Source organism: Vidua chalybeata, chromosome 3, assembly GCF_026979565.1.
Source record: "Vidua chalybeata isolate OUT-0048 chromosome 3, bVidCha1 merged haplotype, whole genome shotgun sequence".
NCBI classification, from domain to species: Eukaryota; Metazoa; Chordata; class Aves; order Passeriformes; family Viduidae; genus Vidua; species Vidua chalybeata.
The window spans coordinates 24,282,859-24,302,876 of NC_071532.1; the positions used below are offsets into that span (position 1 = coordinate 24,282,859).

General features: G+C 35.7%; 1 protein-coding gene across 8 annotated transcripts in view; it reads left to right on the forward strand.

Moving 5' to 3' along the window:
* ESRRG (estrogen related receptor gamma) overlaps nucleotides 1-20,018 on the forward strand; it is a 225,847-nt gene that overhangs the window by 158,837 nt on the left and 46,992 nt on the right. For all 8 annotated transcript variants that reach the window (XM_053938568.1, XM_053938563.1, XM_053938567.1 and 5 more), the window contains 2 exons: nucleotides 14,185-14,295; nucleotides 19,036-19,197. In XM_053938568.1, the coding sequence (XP_053794543.1) occupies nucleotides 14,185-14,295; nucleotides 19,036-19,197 (273 nt within the window). The remainder of the gene's footprint in view (nucleotides 1-14,184; nucleotides 14,296-19,035; nucleotides 19,198-20,018) is intronic.

Sequence of the window (20,018 nt, forward strand, 5' to 3'; positions counted from 1 at the left end):
ATATTTATGTGACTACAAGGAGAATTTCCTCATCTTTTAATTAGATAGGTTTAAAAATGAAAAAGCCTGTGCAGAGGATTTAAAACTTATTTTGATGCTGTTTTGTGGAAATTATTTTGAATAAAAAATAGGCTGCACCGTTTCTGATGTAGGGAAGATGCCAATCAAAATCACAGAAATCTGGCTCTGAATTTATTTGAGGTTTAGGATTTTTTTTATGTGGAATTAGTCATCTTTGGTCTATGGAAGTTATACAAAAAAATTACTCTGAATATAAATAGGTTGTCAGTATAAATCTTGCAGTACATTCTCTCCTTTTTTTTGTGGGCTCCTAATCTTAATTTAAAAGTCCAGTTATAGCTAAAATTCTGCTGGATTGATGGATGTAGGATATGTGGCCAAGTTTGCTATTGATCTAACTTCAAGTTAACCTAGTTTGAAGAAATATGCAAATATCGTCACTGAGAGAGCAGTAGTCCCCACAAAAATTTGGCACAAAGTAGAGCTGTTTATTAAACTTCCACTCTTTTTGGATAGTTGAAAAGAAGATCACAGAGCAATCTAAAAGGAAAGGCACAGGCTGGAGAGAATAATAAAGAGGTATCAATCCACCACACCACACCATCTCTGACACAATGGCATGACAAGTGGAAAATAACTTAACTCTGCAAAATAGGGAAAAGGCAGTAAAAAATGAATTGTGTTACAGTTTCTAAAACCTGCCTCAATTCAAGAAACAAATGCTCCTGAGCAGTGCCAAGGTGTACGATTTTCACATAAATCTCAGATGTCAGCAAATGGGAAACATGTAAAACCCTAAGAAACAGTGTCAGAAAATGTCAGATTTGTTAAGACCATTGAGATCACTGATTTAAGAATGTCCCATCGCCAATCCCAAAGGCCTTCCTCATAGGATCCATCCTCAGTGCCATGTGTTTTGATTATCTCCAATAAACAATATTCCCAGAAAACATAGTTATATTTCCTATAACTGATGCACAATTTTGCTGCATATAAACATAGCTAGAGGTATTTTCTTCAGCGGTCAGTTCCTTCCTTTTCTCCAGATTTAACTAAGTTAAGGCTTCAAGGAAGAGCATTTGAATGAGTTCCCTTTGAAAATACAAGCAAGATCTTATTCCTGTTATGTCACTTTAGAGTAATACAATAAAATGTGCTTTCTTGTTCAGATTTATCTGCATGTTTTTGTACCATTCTTCTGAATATATCTAGCGCAGATTAAAATTAGTAGGAGAAAACTTGAACATCTGAAAATGGATCCAAATTTGACGTCAGGATCAAAATACTTTCTGGAACAAATGAACACATTGCAGAAGGAGGTTCTGATCCAAAGTAAAGGTTCTAAGGTTAAGAAGAAGAAATAAGAAAGGAAGAAACAGGTTTGTTTTATTTAAATAACAGTCCTAGGTACAATTTTGGATCTTGAGAGAGTAATGTGGAGATGCAGTGAAGGGCAGAATCTAAATGTGGAAAACTGAACCACACAGAGATTTTATTTGCCAACAGCTCTCCAGACCTTCCCTTATTATGTATTTATATTCACAGATTGCCCGTGTAGGGCAGGATAAAAGAGTGAGTGAAGAATTCTGACTCTTAGCTTGTATTAGCCATTAAGCAATGCAGTGTCACTGGTTTGAGTTACACTGTGCTGTGTAAGGCACACTCAGCCTTTAGTGATCATTCTCTGAAGATTCCCTGCTGAAAAAAGAAAAGCGTACTCACTGCAGGCCATCATGGATCTTGTCATCTCTTTTTCCTTTAAACCTGTGTCTGTTTTCCTGATCATAGTGACAACAATGACATTTTCTTCATAAGCAATTCATTGAACCCAGGGACTGAAGTGTACAAACTGTGCACACACTTCCCGGTCAAGATGCTCAAAACCTGTCGTAGGAAGAGTATTACACACACTTGTTCATTTTGCTAGTTATAAATATCTTGAAATACTCTTGTAAGTTTCTATTTGTGGGCTTGTTTCATTAAGCTATTTTATACATACCCTGTCATCTTTTTACTCAGTAAACTCTGCTCTTGAGTATTAGCGTCTTTTAAATTCCCAATTTCACATTCCATAGGAATGTGTAGTGATATATTTAAAAGAAAAAAGAAAGAGTGAACAAGTCCAATGTATGTGTTTTAACGGAAGGAAGAGAACTTTGGGACATAAAGCAGAAAACTTTGAAAGGAGCACAGTATTTGGAAAAAATACAAAGTCAATGAAATTCTTTGCTCTTCTCACCCTTGGAAGTAACTCTGGAGAAATGTGCAGACTTCAGTAGTGCTATAATAGATTTGCAATGCATTGAGTGAGAAGACCTTGGTCTCCTGTTTGGTAAATATTCTTTTCATGGCCCCTAGGAAAACAAAACATGTGTGTGTTTAGCATTGCTCATGGTGACTATTCCCATTGACATCTGCATTCAGAGGGAGGGTAGGTATGTATCAATTTAAATAGGCTGTGCTTGTCAGGAATTATTGACTTAGAACTGTTTTATTTTTTTTAATTCTGCATCTGTTAAAATTCTTTGTAAAAATAATTTATGAGGAAATTTTATGCTTTATTTCCTCTTTTAAATAATGCTCATGTAATTATGTCGCCCAATTACTTGTATTAGCATACCCTTGTACACTGTACAGGTTTTCTTCATAGCAGTTGCCATTACAATTTAAAGAAAAAATATTCTCCTCAGACAAACCTCTTTTATATATAGTCATTTTTAACAGGGAGAAATTGTTTCTTGTGTAAAAGAATAAAAAAAAAATTTAATCTTTTTCTCTTTGTTTTGTTCATTTAGGCTGGCTAAAATTACATACATATTCATGTATTTTAATAAGAACAAAGCATTACTCTTGGATATTTTCCATAAATTTGTTCTCATAAGCAATTTGATAGACATCTACTGTAAGTGTAATGGGGGAAGTTTACAGTCTGCCTGGTTTAGAAAACTAGAATTTATTAACCCATTTCCCAAAGGCCCAGTGTTACCTATGAGATTAGAAGAAAATTGTCACCGTTTCTGTTTTAGAGTAGGGGCACTTTATAATAAGACTATATCATTTAATTGTTTAAAAATTTATTGTGTTTTATTGAAGTGAAATCAATTTACCTCATACTATTAATTGTTTGTAAGATTAGAGGCAGTCAAAAAGTCTGGGGAATGCTGAGCACATTTGCAGTTTTTCAGCTGGGATTTTCTGCATAGGCTCTGATCCCTTCCTGTTGCTAACCACAAAAAAGCTGTCAGTATGCTGCTTAACCAATATGCTTCTGTATGGAAAGGTTCTAGCAGTGATTGCAGTGAAGTGGTACCACTAATAAACCTTCCATTAATTGCTCAAGGAGTACTTCGAGGAGACTCAGAGGCCAGAAGAAGGGTAACCTGTCACTCCAGTGTGTCAGGCAGAATGTCAGGTTCTGAGGCTGGCAGGGTGTGTGAGTTAAGGTATAAATCACTCACACTCAGGGCATGAATGAAGTACTAAGCATGTTTGGGAGAATACTTAAAATTCTAAATGAAGAGTTAGGGTTTTTTTGGGTTTTTTTTTACGGCTACAGAACCTTGTACCTGTTAACTTCTTGTGTGCCATTTTCTTTTCCATTGCTTTATGAAGAAGAAACACAAATATATACACTTGTTATAGAATTGTAAAATAATTAATCTTGTGTTCTTTTCACACTTTAGCTGATATCACCAGATATTATATTATTTTTATATATATGTATATGCAGTAATATCTCAGTCCTTTTTGTGTTAAGGCAAAAGAAGTGAACATTAGAAGATTAACAAAATAGTATGCATGTTTTAATCTTGCCTTGTTCCACCACATCTGATAGTTTTATATATTTTATATATCTACCCATATAATTCAGTTGAAGGACTGGAGCCTTCTCTTGTAAAATTGAATAACTTAAGAAATTTATTCTGTGTTTTGCTCCTCACTTAACCTTAGCATCAGAACTTGATAAATTAATTTTGGTGGTTTTCTGCTCAGTTTCACTTTCAGATTCTCATGTATGCCCAATTCTTTGATAGTAGTATTCATGGAAGAACAGGGGAAATGTGTACATACAAACAAAGAAAAAGGCATAGTTTCAGTACTCTGGAAAATGTTGGTGCAAATGTTTGTACTCCGATGGGATCATGGTCCTCCATTAAAGGCCATTTGTAAAATCTCTTCTTGGCAAGGTCATTTGGAATGTTTTTACCTGCCACCTCCAGAAACCATAATATATGCAGAGGACATTCCTCCTTTTTTTTTTTGTTTCCATCTTTAAAAGCAATGCTACATTACTAATAGGAAACAATTCCACCACATTGACAAGTTATGCCGTTTTCTTTATTTTACTCTGCTATGTCTCGATTTGTTGCTCCTCTAGCCACTACATTTTGAAGTTTTTGTTGCTGAACAGTCATTACTTTAACACATTGCAAATAATGAAACAAAGAAACTTAATTTTTTTTTCCACATGAAGATTTAAGATTTTCAGGCAGAAGGAACACTGAACAAGAAGGTGCTGTGATGTGCTATGTCAATGCCTTCCAGTCCAAACATATTAACCCAATCATTGGTTTTATCCTTTACCTAAAGAACAAAGACTGTACTTCTCAAAATAAGCAACTGCTCAGACAAATCAGAAAGGAAGTAGAAACCTGGAATTTCAGATATGCCCATCTGAACTATGTACCCATATAAGCCACTGTTGAACTTCACTCTTGTAACAGACAGAATTCTAAGAAACAGAAAGTTGCAGTACATGGACAGGAAGTGCAAAGTACAGAAAAGCCCTGTCATTTGCCAAAGACATCTGAAACTAGTAATATAAAATCTTTTATCTTGAGGTTAGAATTATCTTGTAGTTGTACTGCAAGATTACTCTGGGACTCCAAATGAAACTATCTGTTACACTATCTGTGTAACTCCTATCTAGTCTTGAAAAACATGTGCAAACAGAATAACAATACAGAAGGCAAAATGCCCATATTATGACTGCAGAAAGCCAAAAAATGAGAATATCTGCCACATTTTCCAAGTCAAACCCGTATTTTCATATGAAGTCTGTGCATAGGTTTAAAAGTACCCCTTTTTTAGCATCAGACAGGTGTATGTACTCATTAAATTACTTCAGATATTTTACATTTCCATTGCAGTCTTCCATATAAGTAAAATTGTGATATATACTTTAAAACTCAAACTTAAAAATCATGATAAGATATAATTAATGCTCCTAAAAATCTGTTAGCTGTAAACAGAAGCTGAGACATGGTGTAAGCTTCTTGGGCTGTTTCCCCAGTGTGCCCCCTGCTCTAGATCCTGTGGAGCCATAAAGTAGTATGCAGAAGACAGAGAGAAGTTCAGAATTCTGCTGTACCTTTTGAGGAAGCTTGAAGGATCTAGTCTGAAATGGATGCAGTTCCACATATCATATGTTACTCTTTAAAAGAAAAAAGAAAAAGTAGGGAAGAATTGCACAGTGTTTCACCAAAAGAAATTGTAGCTCGTAATTACTTAATACATAAATATGAGAAAGATTGCAGAGATAGGGTTGTTATGGGTGTACTAAGAGAAAAGACAATGTCAAAATTATGCTTTCATGAATAAGCCTTGGAGAAATCTGGAATTCTGTGAGAAAAATATATATTTGCACTGAGGCCAATTTAGGCTCAAGTGGCATTATAAAGCCATCTGAGCTGTAAAGGTAAGTCTCAGTTAATTTGCCAGATGAGTGCAATTTAGAAAGTAAATTTTGCTTGTCTTAGTCTTGTACAGGTCATCACAGAATGGCTGCTCCTTGAGGAAGATGAGAAAGATTTTGTCCCTAAGAGGAGAAAAAAAAAAAAGTCTAATAAAATCGAAAAAAAACCCCAGAGTTTTGGATCATATTTGTTAGGGTAAAAAACATAATATTTCAGTGAATTTTACATCTGTTTTAATGCTCTAGTATGATGAGCTATCCTTTAGTTTTCTCTGATTCTGTTCCAGCAAAATGAAATCACTTCCTGTAGGTAGAAATCTAAATTCTAAGTGGAATATCTCTTGGTCCCAGTAGAACTGATATTATTTTGTATAACCGTTTCAACTCACACGATTGAGAACTTTCGTGTGATTTCTGGATCACAGATTAATTCCAGAATCCCACATCCTCCAAGTCACTAACTAAAATATTGTGAAACTGCACATTATTGTATCTGAAAAGGGTATTGAGATTTTGTTCATGCTGCTGGTACTTCACAGTCCGATTATTGTAACGCATTTCATTTCAATCTTCCCTTCTGTCTTGAGAGTTGCCAGCAAATGGTCCAGAACTTCAGTTAGACTTCTTTTCTATTAGAGTTGTCACCAGCATAGCTCCCGAATTCTTTATAAGCTCTAGTGATGTGATCTAGAGTAAAGGCCTGCTTTTGACCTTCAGGCCTTGTCATGGCCTTGCTCAAACTTACTTTTTGACCTTTCTGTCTCCTGACATTCTGTGCCCTCTCCTTGGATCACCAGCCAAGCCGCCTTTCCCGGTCTGGGCTTGTCACCTTTAAAGTAATGGTTACGAGTATATTGATGCAGTAATGACTTTACAGCCCAGCAAGCTCCACTTCATTAAATTGGTTGTAATTTGAACTCTGAAACAAGATAGCATCTTCTGTAATTATATTTAAATAAATTAAGGTTAGAAGTGTGATATTTAGTTAATGATATATTGCCTTTATTTATTCTTATACCTTGTCCCAGGACATTGTATGCATAATTAAAAAAATAAGGCATATACTCTCATATAGTATGGTTATGATATATAAGCACATTGACATGGAATTTAATGGTGCAATTAGCAACAGTATTTTTTGTATTATTCATAAAAGCTGTTGCAATATTTTACACTGCTTCATAATAATTAGTATATTAGTAATCCAGGTGATGGGGAGAGAAGTATTATGTAATGGTAACTGCTTCATTTCAGAAACACCAGGGCTTTATGTATATTCAGCCTTAGTTCTGCATTCCTTTTCCTTTGCAATTTACAAATATTCATATTTTGCCGCAACACAGGCTCTTCCTCACTTCAGAAATGGGAAGGAAAAGAACTGCAAGCTGCATAACCTCTGTTTAGTGGCCTAATTTCAGTCTCTTTTAAAATCATCTTGAGTCTAGCATAATTCCACTGAAAATCTGGTAGTATAAAACTCGGAAAAGATCAAATTTAGGCACTAGTAATGGAGTGCATAGTGTATCTCTTCCAAAAGAGAGACAGATTTTTTGTCCTTAAGTTCTTATGTGAAATGTAAAATATATTCTTTTGTAATATTTGAGAGCTAATCATTGGATAATGGGTGTTGCATGTTTAATGCAACAGTGTAGCTGTCATGTTTTTCTTTTTTTTTTTTTTTTAATTTTCTTGTTTCTTTCTGCACATTCACCTCTTCTTGAACAGAAATAAAAGGTTCAAGGCTTGTCAGCATCAGTTTATAGATAGCTGTTTAAAAATAATGAGGTATTGGGTATTGTAAGGCTCAGGGCTGTCTTGCCAGACTCATTTATTTCCATTCACCTTTTGTCAGAATTGCAGACAGAAGACATTCAATTAAAACTTGTCACCTGTTGCGTGTGACCTAATTTGTATTTGTGAGTGTCACAGATTAGGATACATATGGAGCCATTTAAAAATGTAAAGGAACAATAGGATTCTTAAACATTTTATGCCACATTTTCTTCATGTGAACATCTTTGTTTATGGACCATTCTTCAAGGGAAATCATTTGGGCTGAGAAATAATAGAATTTATTTACACAAAGTCTCATTTACATGGGAAAACTAAGGGGATTTTATTAACGTTCTTTTGTGGTTTAATGCATAAATGGCAGTGCACAAAATTTCAGCATGTAGATGATTAGTTCATGCAAAGTTAATGTTCCTTTCAAGAGAGGTTGAGTACTGAGCTGTGTAAGTAATGCATTTATCAGTTCTTTTGTCAAAATGAAAAAAACAAACCACTGGGCTTTAACCTAAGAGATGTGTTTATCAGTTCCTTTGCAAAAATCCAGCCTATCTCTAGGATTTTGTCCTCCCAGGACAAAAATGAAATTTCCCAAATACTGCTTGCATTTGGTTGCCTTGAAACTTTGTTTAGTATTAAACATAAGCAAAATCTGAAATACTGGTCTGAAGCATTTGTTTTGCAAAAGCAGTATTTTTCTCTTTTGTTTTTTCAACCTGAAACAATTCACTAAATATTTTAATTAGCCCAATTATTTGGGTTTTTTTAATAATAAACTGGTTTTTACAAATCATTGCAGAGGAACAGATAAATTAAACAACTTGTAGTCACAGATGAAGTTAGATATTAAAGTAATAAACACTGTTTTGTTTTTCAGTCAATTATATGGGTCAGTTCATTAATTAATTGTTTTACAGGCACGTCTTGAGAACAGCCAATTTTATCCCACATTAACAAATAGTTTTTGGTACTAGCTGAATGTAAAGTAAGAGGATGATTTTTAGACTTCTTATAGCACTCTAAATGATGTGTTTAATTGTGGAGATAGCTATAGGAAGACAAAACACTAAAGCCTTCCCCTGGTAATTGTTAATTCAGCCATAGATCAGGAAAACTTTAATGTGAGTCATAGCTTCTATCTTCTTTGATGAATTAGGGCTCTGTTTTCAAAATTCTATCTGCCTAGTAGACACATATTTTACATCTCTAGCTGAATTTTTACCTGCATAAGGTATTATCCAAATACTTTGTAAGCTGATTGCAGAAGCTCTTTGGCATCTTTGTAATTCAGCACATAAAATAAGTATGCAGATCCAGAAAAAATGATAGCTGATATTATCTTATTTCTTCAGCTGTGTTACTTTTCTGCATGTTCCTACTGTATTGAAAGAGGTCTTTCATGGTTTAAAGTATTTTTTCCACTGCAAATCTTTCAGACTGCAGTGTTAATGCACTGGACTCTAAATTATAGAGGTTGCTGAAGTGTCTGAAGAGTATCTAGATAAGTGTGCATTCTTAAATCTCAATACATTCTGTCCGTGTTCATAGTGGTAAAATCTACTAGTTTTTCTGGTTTATGTAAATAAAAGCAAAATGGAGTTTATAATATGCACTGAAGTTTATTCAGCAATCTTAGAAATAATCACAGTATGTTCAAGTGAACTGGAATGCTCTATTAAGGCATTGTCCCAGAGGAGAACCACACTGGAACCTGCCATTAAAATTATATTTGTGCTTTCCACTTTTGCTGTTAATCTGAGGTTTTTTTACCTCTGCTACCAATGTTCCTCTAGAGCTTGGCAAGATGCAGTTATGTGGGTATTCATTTTTACCTGTCTCGCTGTTGAAAACAATGCTGGGAATCTTGCAGACATCTGTAGAAAATGGATTGTTAGCCAGTTACATATCTCAAAAAATGAGATAGGAATCTTTTTCATACATGTCAAATGCTGTGGTAGAGGTGGAGCTTGCCAGAGTGGTGTTGTTGTAGAGCATATAAACTTGCCATGAGACTGTTATATAGGGGAAACAGGAAGGGAGCAGAATATGAAACTCGTGAAGGAAGTCAATACTGCACATTTGAGTCTTGATTTCAAACCTATTGTTTACTGATTAACTAAATTATACTTTTTTTCTTCCAAAATAAAAAGCTCCCCAATTAAAGGTGGCGAACAATTTCTTACAGGCAGTACTGGTGTTGGTAGGACTTGATTTGAAGGACTGGGCTAATGCCTTCCAATGTAACTTGAGAATTTCTTGTGGGTGTAGAGCTCTGTGGAAAGGACAAAAATGTTTATGGGTCAGGTGAACAAATGAACACTTGAAGCTTGTAGCCAAGGTAAGGAGGAGGGGATGGAGAAGAATAATAGAGATGGATGATAAAGGAGTAAATAGTGGTGGATGATAAAAGGAGTAAATAATACGCTTTTAGTATGGCTTGGATCTGTATGGAAAATGAGATGACATGGTTAAATAGTATTTTCATACTGAGGACCTGAATTGCAAAATCAGTAGTATACTGGGGCATGGGTAATCGTTTTGGTTATGTAGCATCATCACAGTGGGTATCTGTCCTGCTTGAGATTTTCAAGGCAGTGTGAGGAAAGGACCGCAGAATAGGAATAATAATTTACATTTATTGGTAAGGGAGAAACAGATGAGGAAATACAGAGAAAATGAGTTCAGGTTTGCCTGTGTTGTTTAGATTTAATAATGTGGTGGGTAGTTCATGTGGCACATCTGATCTGGCCTTCAGTTTTTTCTGTGCAAGGCTGTGTGAACACATTTAGTGTAGAGTAAGTGCCCAATGTCATTTTGTTGTGTGTTGTGTAGCATTTGATAGAAATCATGCAAAGATTATGTAAAGAACCAGGAGGCAAACTTTTTTCTTTTGTAGAAGCTTATGTAGTGACTATATAAAAACATTCATTCCCTGAAGAATAGGTGGAGAATTTCTTATGTTGTATCAGTACGTGTAATTGCTTTGCTTTAAAAAGTTTAAAAGTAATTGCATTGAGTTACACAGTTTCCATCTCTCCCTATGTTACAGCTCTACAGCCCAACCCTCATTTTCTGAGATTTGTAAGTCATGTCTAAATCTCTGACCACCCATCACTCCTGAACAAACGAGTTCATGAGTTGTGCCTGTCTTGAGACGTTAAGTGAACGTGTTGCACTTTAAAATTGAAGGTAACTGCTCTCTTAACTGGTGGCAAGCCTATTTCTGCCCTGTGGTCATCCTTATTTTTCCCATTAGGGCTCTTGGTGTTGTTTCTCTGTTGAAGGCTTTTCAAATGAGCATTAGGAAAGGTGAAGAGTCAACTTCCTTGTCTGTGGTAGAGCTGTGTTCAGTGACATGAATGGATGTTTTGACCCTGAAGAGCTGTAATTATAACACGTACAGTGCAGTTCACTGGGTGATATTACATGATTTTTTATGGGTGGAGTGGGTATCTTTCTATTCACTTCATGGTTGAGGACTGATTGGGTGAGTGAACTGAGATCTGAAGATTTTGTGAAGCCACAATGCACAGCAGAGCTGAAGCAGAGGTCTACTTAATTCCTCCAGATGTCACAATATCCTCCTTAATAATCTGAATATAGACTGTGTGGAATTCAAACAGTAAATCTGTGACTGATGTAAAGCTCCTCCTGCCCCAAATGAGGATTTTTGTGGACAGAATTACTTTTATTTTTTCCCTTCGTTATTCTAACAAAGGAGGCATCAGTTGCTACTGTCTTGATAAATAAAACTTCGTGTGATGAATTCTCTCATACCAGCTATAGGAGTTACAGAGGAATATCCACAGATATACTTCAGAACCCCTGCATTTCAGTTTGCTACCTGACAAACTCCAAAGTTTTTTTTTGAAATGTCAGATGGGTGTAGCTTGTTAAGCAGTGTATTGCACTGTGTTTACTTCTGTAAAGACCCTTGGGAAGTAAAATACCACATAGAGTGTTTTAGATTATCAGAAATTAAATCCAAAGTATCTACTTTCTTAGAGATACAGAAAAATATAGATATAGGATATCTTACAGATAAAGGAAATAGTAGGAGCCAAAATGATGATAAAATTTGTCAGTTTTAATGGAAGGGTTATAAAGTTCTAATTTATAGTCTATTGGTGTTATGTTATCAAAACTATTTTCACATTAAAATTTGAATTAGTTCTATTATAGACTTAGGTATTTTTAAACTGTGTGATACAATTGCTCCCCAGTTATCTAGAAGTTAGGTTTTTTTAAAAGAAAGTTTTATTTACAGATAAAGCAATGTATATTAGGTGAGGACTTGGATCTAAGTAAAATTTTGCTATTGTGACATTTTTCTGTATTTCCTTTCATTGAGTATGTGAACGGCTTAAATGTGTATCTCATCTAATGCAAAGGAGGTAAAAAAAATTGTTCATCTTGGTAGATTTATGTTATTTTAATTTAAGCTTCAGTTCCATTACTTTTTGATTAAACATACTTATGTCTGATGCTATCCATCTTTTATCACTATGAAATCTGTTCCCAAGCAGAAAGAAGGATGGCATCTGAATTATGCAGAAATCATTTTCTATCTATTTTTCTTCAAACGCTGGGCAGTCTTTTTCATAATCCCACCAATATTGCATGTGGTTTGTTCTAATCCTCTGCCTATTTCTGAATATTCAACTATCAAACCTTGGACTTCTGCTGTTTGTTTTCATGGTAGTGTATTGTCCTGGATGTCATTTACTTCAGGTGTAGCTCAGACTCCCAATTCAAGTGTGAAGAACAGTGAGTTATCATTAGTTCTGAAATGTTTGAGCTATCAGTTTTTAAAGTGGTCTTTAATGGAAAGTGGAAATGCAGTCTGTGCATTTCCAAGTATAACTTTAAAAAACAAAAATAACCATGCTCTGTTGATTGAATTAGCAAAAATTTTATCAAACAGCTTAGATAAATCAGTCACGAGTTACATAGGTAACTACCATAAATAAGATTTCATTCATAGCACTGACCTCTTGGGGTATGTGGTTGATTTGTTACTTTAAATCTTGTGATCCCCCTAAGTGCAAGTGGGGACAAACAGTGAGAAATTACTTCTTGGGTTTGATGGACTGACATACACAGTCTTCTGCAGTAAACCAGGTGAAATGTCACTGTTAAGTAGGGGTTATCATTACCTGCTTTCCTGATGAGCAAAAGCTTTTGAGCACTGTTGGATACAACTCACTGAATTACAGTTGCAGGTTTATTATGTCCCTAAAGCAAGCATTTCCTTTCTGTGTTAGTAATCCAGGAAATATAAGTGAAAATAAAAAATGCACTATCACCCCAGTAATAGCTGGCCTTGGATTTCTGGCTAGTTAGCAAAACAGATTTCCTTTACCAAAACCCAGTCAATCCTTTTTGGTTTCTGAGAAGGAAAGAGGACTGACAGATGCTTCCTGGTAACTAGTCTGTGCTACCTGTGCGGGTTCAGAGGCAGCACATAAACTCTGTGCTGTGTTCTTCCTGCTGTGCAGATGAACTGTAACATCTTTGGTGGTGGCTTCCCTTGCTGTCCAGAAGCCAGTTCTTGAGGTATTTTGTGTGTAAGGGAGAGATCAGAGGCATGGGAAGTAGAAGAGTGGGGCACAATAATAGCAACAGGAAATAGGCATAGAGGGAGGAGAGCTAAAATAAACGATTAAAATTAAAATGAGAATGTGAGTTGCACTTTATTACTTCACTCACAGGGGCCATTGATACTTAATGTGTCCTTGCATTCTTGTGTTGTTAAATCCATGTCATCAGGCATAGATTTGGCACTTGGTATTACTTGTCCTGTTGTCCTGCATATGCGCCAAGTTCTTCAACTTCCGTGTTTTGTTACTGCTTGGTTTTAGTCACATTCCTCCGGGCCGTCTGGAAATCTGCCTCAGTGACTGAGAAAGAAATAAAAATGTTTCCTTGTTTTGTAAGGCCTACTGTCTTTGCACCCTTTGACCTTTTTTCATTTTGTCAGTGAGAGCAGCTATAGCTTGTTTTAGGAAGGTAAATTTCTATGTATCCATATAAACCAGGCAGCAGAATGCTGTATTGAAGGAATGAACAGTATGGAGGTAGAACACAAATGTTAATTCATCATTGATGACATCTAAATGCACAACTGTACAATTTCTTTCAAATCCTCATGAAAAATTTCAGTCTTTAAGCCACATATATATTCTTATTTTTCTAGGGACACTTACTTTGTATCCTCTGGCGACATCATTCCATCTTAATTTGGTTTTGACTATCTAAACTGTATACAGAACTCATTGTTTCTAAAGCTGTAATTCTCTGTACTTCTCTGCTCATAATGTTATGCTTCTATATCCATGGTGTTTATTACAGCTTTGAAATTCTGCTTCTGGCAAAGATGACTTAAGATTAGGTTCTTTCAAGTGGAAACTAAACTTGCTAACTTTTTAATAATATGTAAAAATGAATGAATGGCTTTAAATGAACAGGAAATTATGTTGTATACTTAGTCTTGCATATGTGGAACTCTAAACTGCTTGCAAATACTTGTAATGCTGATTTCCCATGCTTTCTAAAATTAATCTTTTGAAATAAACATGTTTTTAATATAAATATTGGAAGGCAGGAAATAGAAGATTGCTACCTGAAAGGCATGCTCATAATGTATTTAATTACATGTTTGCTTGTGTTTTCAAATGTAGGTGTGCGCCTAGACCGAGTACGTGGAGGTCGCCAGAAGTACAAGCGCAGAATAGATGCAGAGAACAGCCCATACCTGAACCCTCAGCTAGTCCAGCCAGCAAAAAAGCCATGTGAGTAAACCACATACACAGTGTTTCTCTCAGTACAGGCTATTGACTCCTAGCCCTGTTTGTTAAGCTCCTTCTGGGTTGAAAAAGGGTTTGATCAGAAAATACTACCATGAAGACTATCTATTTGGCTGTTAACAGCTTTTGTTTTAAATATGCTCATCTTTCTCAAGTGGATTTGAACAAAGAGTGTTTTTACAGATGGGAGTGTATAAAAGCATGGGTTTATGCAGTGCAAATTTTACATTTACAGGTTATCTTTATTTTCAGTGGTACATAAAATGGTTCATACTGTGATCATTAGCTCATTGAAGCTTCTACTTTCAGATTTCACAAGAAAGTGATTTTTGTAGTTTTCACTAACTAAATGAGTTTGACTGCTCAACCTCCCAATGAAAATACATTAAGAGCCTCATTAATTTATACCTATAGATTAATACACTACCTAGCATTAGATTAAAACAGCAATATGCCACACTAATAACAAAGCAGAAAGTGGTAGTTTGGCCTCTAGTACCCTCATGGTTTTTTTTTGGTTTTTTTTTTGGTTTTTTTTGGTTTTTTTTTTGCTTTGTTTTGTTATGTTTTAATAATGTCCTTGATTGTATCCCACCAGGCTGAAATTAAGAGAGAAAGAGATGATCATCTCACTGCTAAAATACAAGTTCCATCCTCTTTGCGATTAACTAAAAATAGTTAGGGGTTTTGCTTTGCAGCTTATATAAACTCAAGCAGTGACTGTACTAATTCCATGAAGTAAATTTAATAGCATTATAGCTGTAGTGCAAGAGGCTGGTGTATTATCCTGCAAAGACACACAGGCTCCATATCAAGTGTTGTAAACTCTTCCAAATTCAAATGCAAATACACACATGCAGTTGCTCCTGCTGAGGAGGTTAATTTGCTCCTAACATGGATAAATAAGCCAGTGAAATAAAGAGGGCAAATTCCTTCATGTCTCCCATTTGCCTCTGCCCCTAAGCTTCTGACAACACACGTGTCAGTTTTAGCCCCTTGAAAGTACCTGTCTGGATGGAAAATGGAATCTGTATCTGATGGTGTTCCCCAGTAGGGGACAGTGCTGTGTACAATACATTTGAGCATATGGGGATCTGGAGAGCAAATAAACAGTCTTTGAACTGTAAGTGAAAGGGCATTTTAGCTGTGTCAAAGAAAAAACAGCCAGTTTTACATAAAATTAAGGCTTAAGTGAACATATGGCATAGTTTCCTTTTGCCTTTCCAAAAAACATTATGCTGATTATATTCCTTCAATTGTCCAATCTGGCATCTTCTACTCAGCCTCCATAAGCTGTCCCACTGTTCTGTAAATACAATCTAGGGCTGCACTAAGCAGATTTTGCACATTATAATAAAAACTTTCTGATAATACAATAAAATTTAATAAACTGTAATGCTTAATTTCATTAGAGGTTTAGTTTTCCTGGGTGCACAGATTGTCAGTTTTTCATTTACTTGATATTGTCATTGAGTAGAAATGTTGATAGCCTAACATACCAAAAAAAGCCAAGGCCGAACAGACAAAAAAAAATCCAACCCAAAAGCCCCAAGCCCTTAAGATATGAACAGAGGTTAATGCAGTTGTACTGAAATACAAGAATCTCTGTGTTAAACCAAGATTATTTCAACGTGGTGCATTACATTACCTATAAGGCGATAACTGCACCAATTTCTGCAATCTCCAGTTGTCTGAGATAAACTAACCTCCTCATAAATCATTACTCATTATCTGAGTGCCTCCCTCCATTTTTCTTAGCTTGTCCAAGTACAAACAATTTTGTCATAAACATTTTTAAAACTTAACTTTCAAATCCTGGCAGATAAGTGTCCATACTTGAAACAGTTGAATAGGTTTTGTGTGGAAGTAGCCTGGGAGATTTTTCTGGACCCTGACTGATAGTTTGTGCATAACAAAGGCACAGGAAGGAAAATTGGGTTCTATTGATTCTAATTAGGGAAACATTAAATAAGGTTTACCTAGAAACAGTGCTTATGGCTATTCAATTTCCTGAGTGATGGAGTTTTCTGAGCACATTCAGAATTTTCCCGTGTTCTGTGCTAATGCATATGCCGATACATGTAACTTTTTCCCCCTGTAAGGAAAGAGCAGGTGTTTGGATGATCTTTCCTACACCTACTTCTGATCTCTATTGTATTTTCCAGCTTCACCATAGAATTTAATGGCCTGGCCGTAGATTTTACTGACTGCAAAAATAAAAAGAATTTGAGATTTTGCAAATCCTGAGTCAAAATAGACAATATTCCTAAATCATCTATGGAATGCCATTGGTTAGGAGCCTCATACACGAATGAAAGTTGTTCTTTGGCTATTTCTTCTGCTGCAGGGGAAAAAACCACAGAACATGGGGATGAGAGTGCTTCTTCATTCGTTTATCATGGTTTAAAAACCCAAAAAGTAGAAGTCCTCAGCTGGATATGTTTGGATGTTAAGAAACTCATAATTAATTTTCCTAACCAATTAAAAATACTGGAATTTAGAAAGAAGTAATGTTATCTTTTCTCATGTACATGTTTTCTGTGTGAAATTGAACAGGTTTAAAATTTTAAAAAAGAGACTGTTTAAAAATTAAAAAAAAACGTGCAAAGGCTGTTTGCCCATATAAGTTAAATCTACCATCTGTCATTTGTAAATAAGAATAGAATTCTTCATTAATCAGTTTGATAATCAGTCAACTATTGAGATCAAAAATTGCATCAGTTGGCATAGTTCCTATAGTTCATATAAAGCATGCATATGTCCCCTTGTAATAAAACAAGCTTGATGTGATGGTTTCCAGTTGGCTCTTGCACTTATTATATGAAGGACTAACATATATCACAACTTCTGACACACAAATTTGGAATAAGGCACAAACTGTAGAGACAGTAGATCAAAGTCAAGGAGTCTGTGTCACTAAAGAGCAGTAAAGTATCAGAAATCTGAATCAAGTGAGCATTTTATGGAAATATGTCATGGACTAGTAGGGATCCTTTTTGACACTGATGCCTCAGGTTTTAGCTTTTCTGTTTTTCAGATTTTGTTCTGCTTTAGTGTAGTTCTGAGCTTCGTATTAAGGGATGGTAAACTCTCTTCACAGAGTAGGTAGACAAAACAATTCCTGTTTTAGCTTGGGACCAAGGACAGCTGATCCAAATTTCAGGCCCAAGAGCTTAAACAGTGTGGATTGAAGAGAGAAAAAACAAGAAGGATGTGACTTAATGACTTAAAGCTATAATTAGACAATTAACTCCAATATGCTAATGGACCAGAACTTATAAAAGTGAGAGACCTCATGACTGGTCATCCATTTTGTGATCATTTTGGTCCATTTTGGTGCAGCCCTGGCCAGACTCTTGTACTGCCCAAGGTGTATCCATTGAGGCCTTTTAGTAAATCCCTACTTTATTCTTCAACTCTGTTAGCCTCTGTTCTAGGTCAGCCTTCACAAGGCATCAACACTGCTGTGCAAATCAGTCAGCTTCCATTGCAGGAGAACAATGTGCTCTGTCCTGTGACTTAATGCAGATTGGGAAAATTATACTAATTCTGGCAACATTCTCTGCACTCAGAAAATACTTGGTGTCTTCTCACAGTGGAATCCCATTTATATCAGGCCTTATAACGTTTTGTCTCGCTGAAGGGAACAGATTAATGTAAAATCACTAAAGAGTGCTCTTTGGGCTTTAAATTCTGATGGTGCATTTGAGGTCAAAAGATATACCTACCAGGAAAAGTAAAATTTAAATATATTGGGAAGTATAGTAATGTACCCTGTATTAGGAGGCTTAATGAATTAGTCCTTTTCCCATTTTTCAGTTCTGCCTTCTCAGAGTAATAAATCAGGCTCCTGTATAGAGATAAAATATTTCCATTGTGTCTTCACATGGATATAGTGCTCATATTATGTTTATCCTACTTACAGAATAGCAACACTGTATTGTAAATCTTGTGGCCTCTTCTTTTTTTTTTTCTCTCTGCATTTTTCCTTATAATTTAATTGATTACTCCAAATAGATGTCACAAGTCAACTGAATAAAAAAGTAAATATTTAACATGTGAATGAAAATGCTGTATAGATAAAAACAAGCAGTGTGTGACGACAATAAAGTATTATTCCGTGCACAAAACCAGTTTTCTGAGGTAGAGTTTGCATACTTTCATACTTTGCTTAGTTTTACACTCTTTTTTCTCTTTGATTTTAGTGGTTTTTTGTGTTTAAAAATGAGAAGGAGATCATTAGTCTGGGTTTGTAGGTAAAGAATGCTAGTTGGGGACACTGACAGAAGTTACACATTCCAGCGATTGACTAATTGCATGTGGTGTTTACTCAGTCAAAAATACCCCTGCCTTTAAGGGGTGGGGTGAGCAGCAGGTAATAAAATGAAGGCAAAGCTTTTCTGTTTGAATCGTGAAAAATCCCCTGTAATGCATTAATCTTTTCCTATAAAGTTTGTACTCCAGTAATAAAAGGGGATCATGTATTTCTGTGTTCTATTGAATTTATTATCTTAAGAACATGCATGTCTGGCCTGATAAACACTGTTAATGGATCAGATTTGTTTGTGCTGTAACCACTTGTAGGAGGTCATGAAGTTACAATAAGGTGTAATTAGGTTCAGTGTATTAAGACAAATTTTTGTGCACTTTGAAATCTGAGCCATCTGTTTGAAGTATAGAATGATGCTACTGGTGATCTTGTAATGTTCTGGACCATTTTTGCAGATAACAAGATTGTCTCCCATTTGCTGGTGGCTGAACCAGAGAAGATCTATGCTATGCCTGACCCCACTGTTCCAGACAGTGACATCAAAGCACTTACCACTCTTTGTGACCTGGCAGACAGAGAACTGGTGGTGATCATTGGATGGGCTAAACATATTCCAGGTACATACAGTATTTATTGCAAATAGATAATGTACAGAAATAATAATGTGCATTATTCTATGCTGGTAAAAAACACTGTTTTTTTCTCTCCCTACAATGTATAAAATTTTCCTAAGGCTCCAGAATATTCCCACAGAACATAGTTTAGATGGTCCTGTATCTTACATTGGAGGTAGTAGTGTTGTTGCTGCGAGTATTACCATGTTAATAAGTTTCACATGCTGCTTAGAGATTTTTTTTTCATGTGTTGCTATTATTGAGATAAACTCCCCTTGCTATCCAGGGCATTAGCCTGGAATAAAGGGTCATACAAGTCCTCTCCTCTGTAGTCGTCTGATTCAGCAGTATTTGAATGTAAGTCTGGCTCCTCTGTTAGGTAAATGCAGCACTACTGACCACAGGAGGTGAAAAAATTCCATTATATTTTGGCAAGGCACAGAGGAAGTGTTCTCTTCATTGACTGATCTAGTGTGAAAACTGAACTGTACCAGCAATTCAGTACAAAGAACTGAATTGTCCCAAAAAGTCTCCACTTAAAACTTAGTATTTCCTTGATCTGCGCAGAATGGACTGCAGTCTGCATCACATAACTGCACTGATATTATAAAAGCTGACTGGCAATGTTATTAGCAAGAAAAATGGGGGTCATCAAAAGCAGTTTCTCAGAAGATTAGCAATTCCTTCAGATATCATTTCAGGTGTATTTTTACCCCTCCCCAGTGCTGAGGTGTTTGTTCTTGCTCTTTGGGCTAGCAGACAAACTTACAGAAGTCTCCAGGGTTCTCAGTCTGTCACCTTTCACAAACGGTAAAGTCACACGA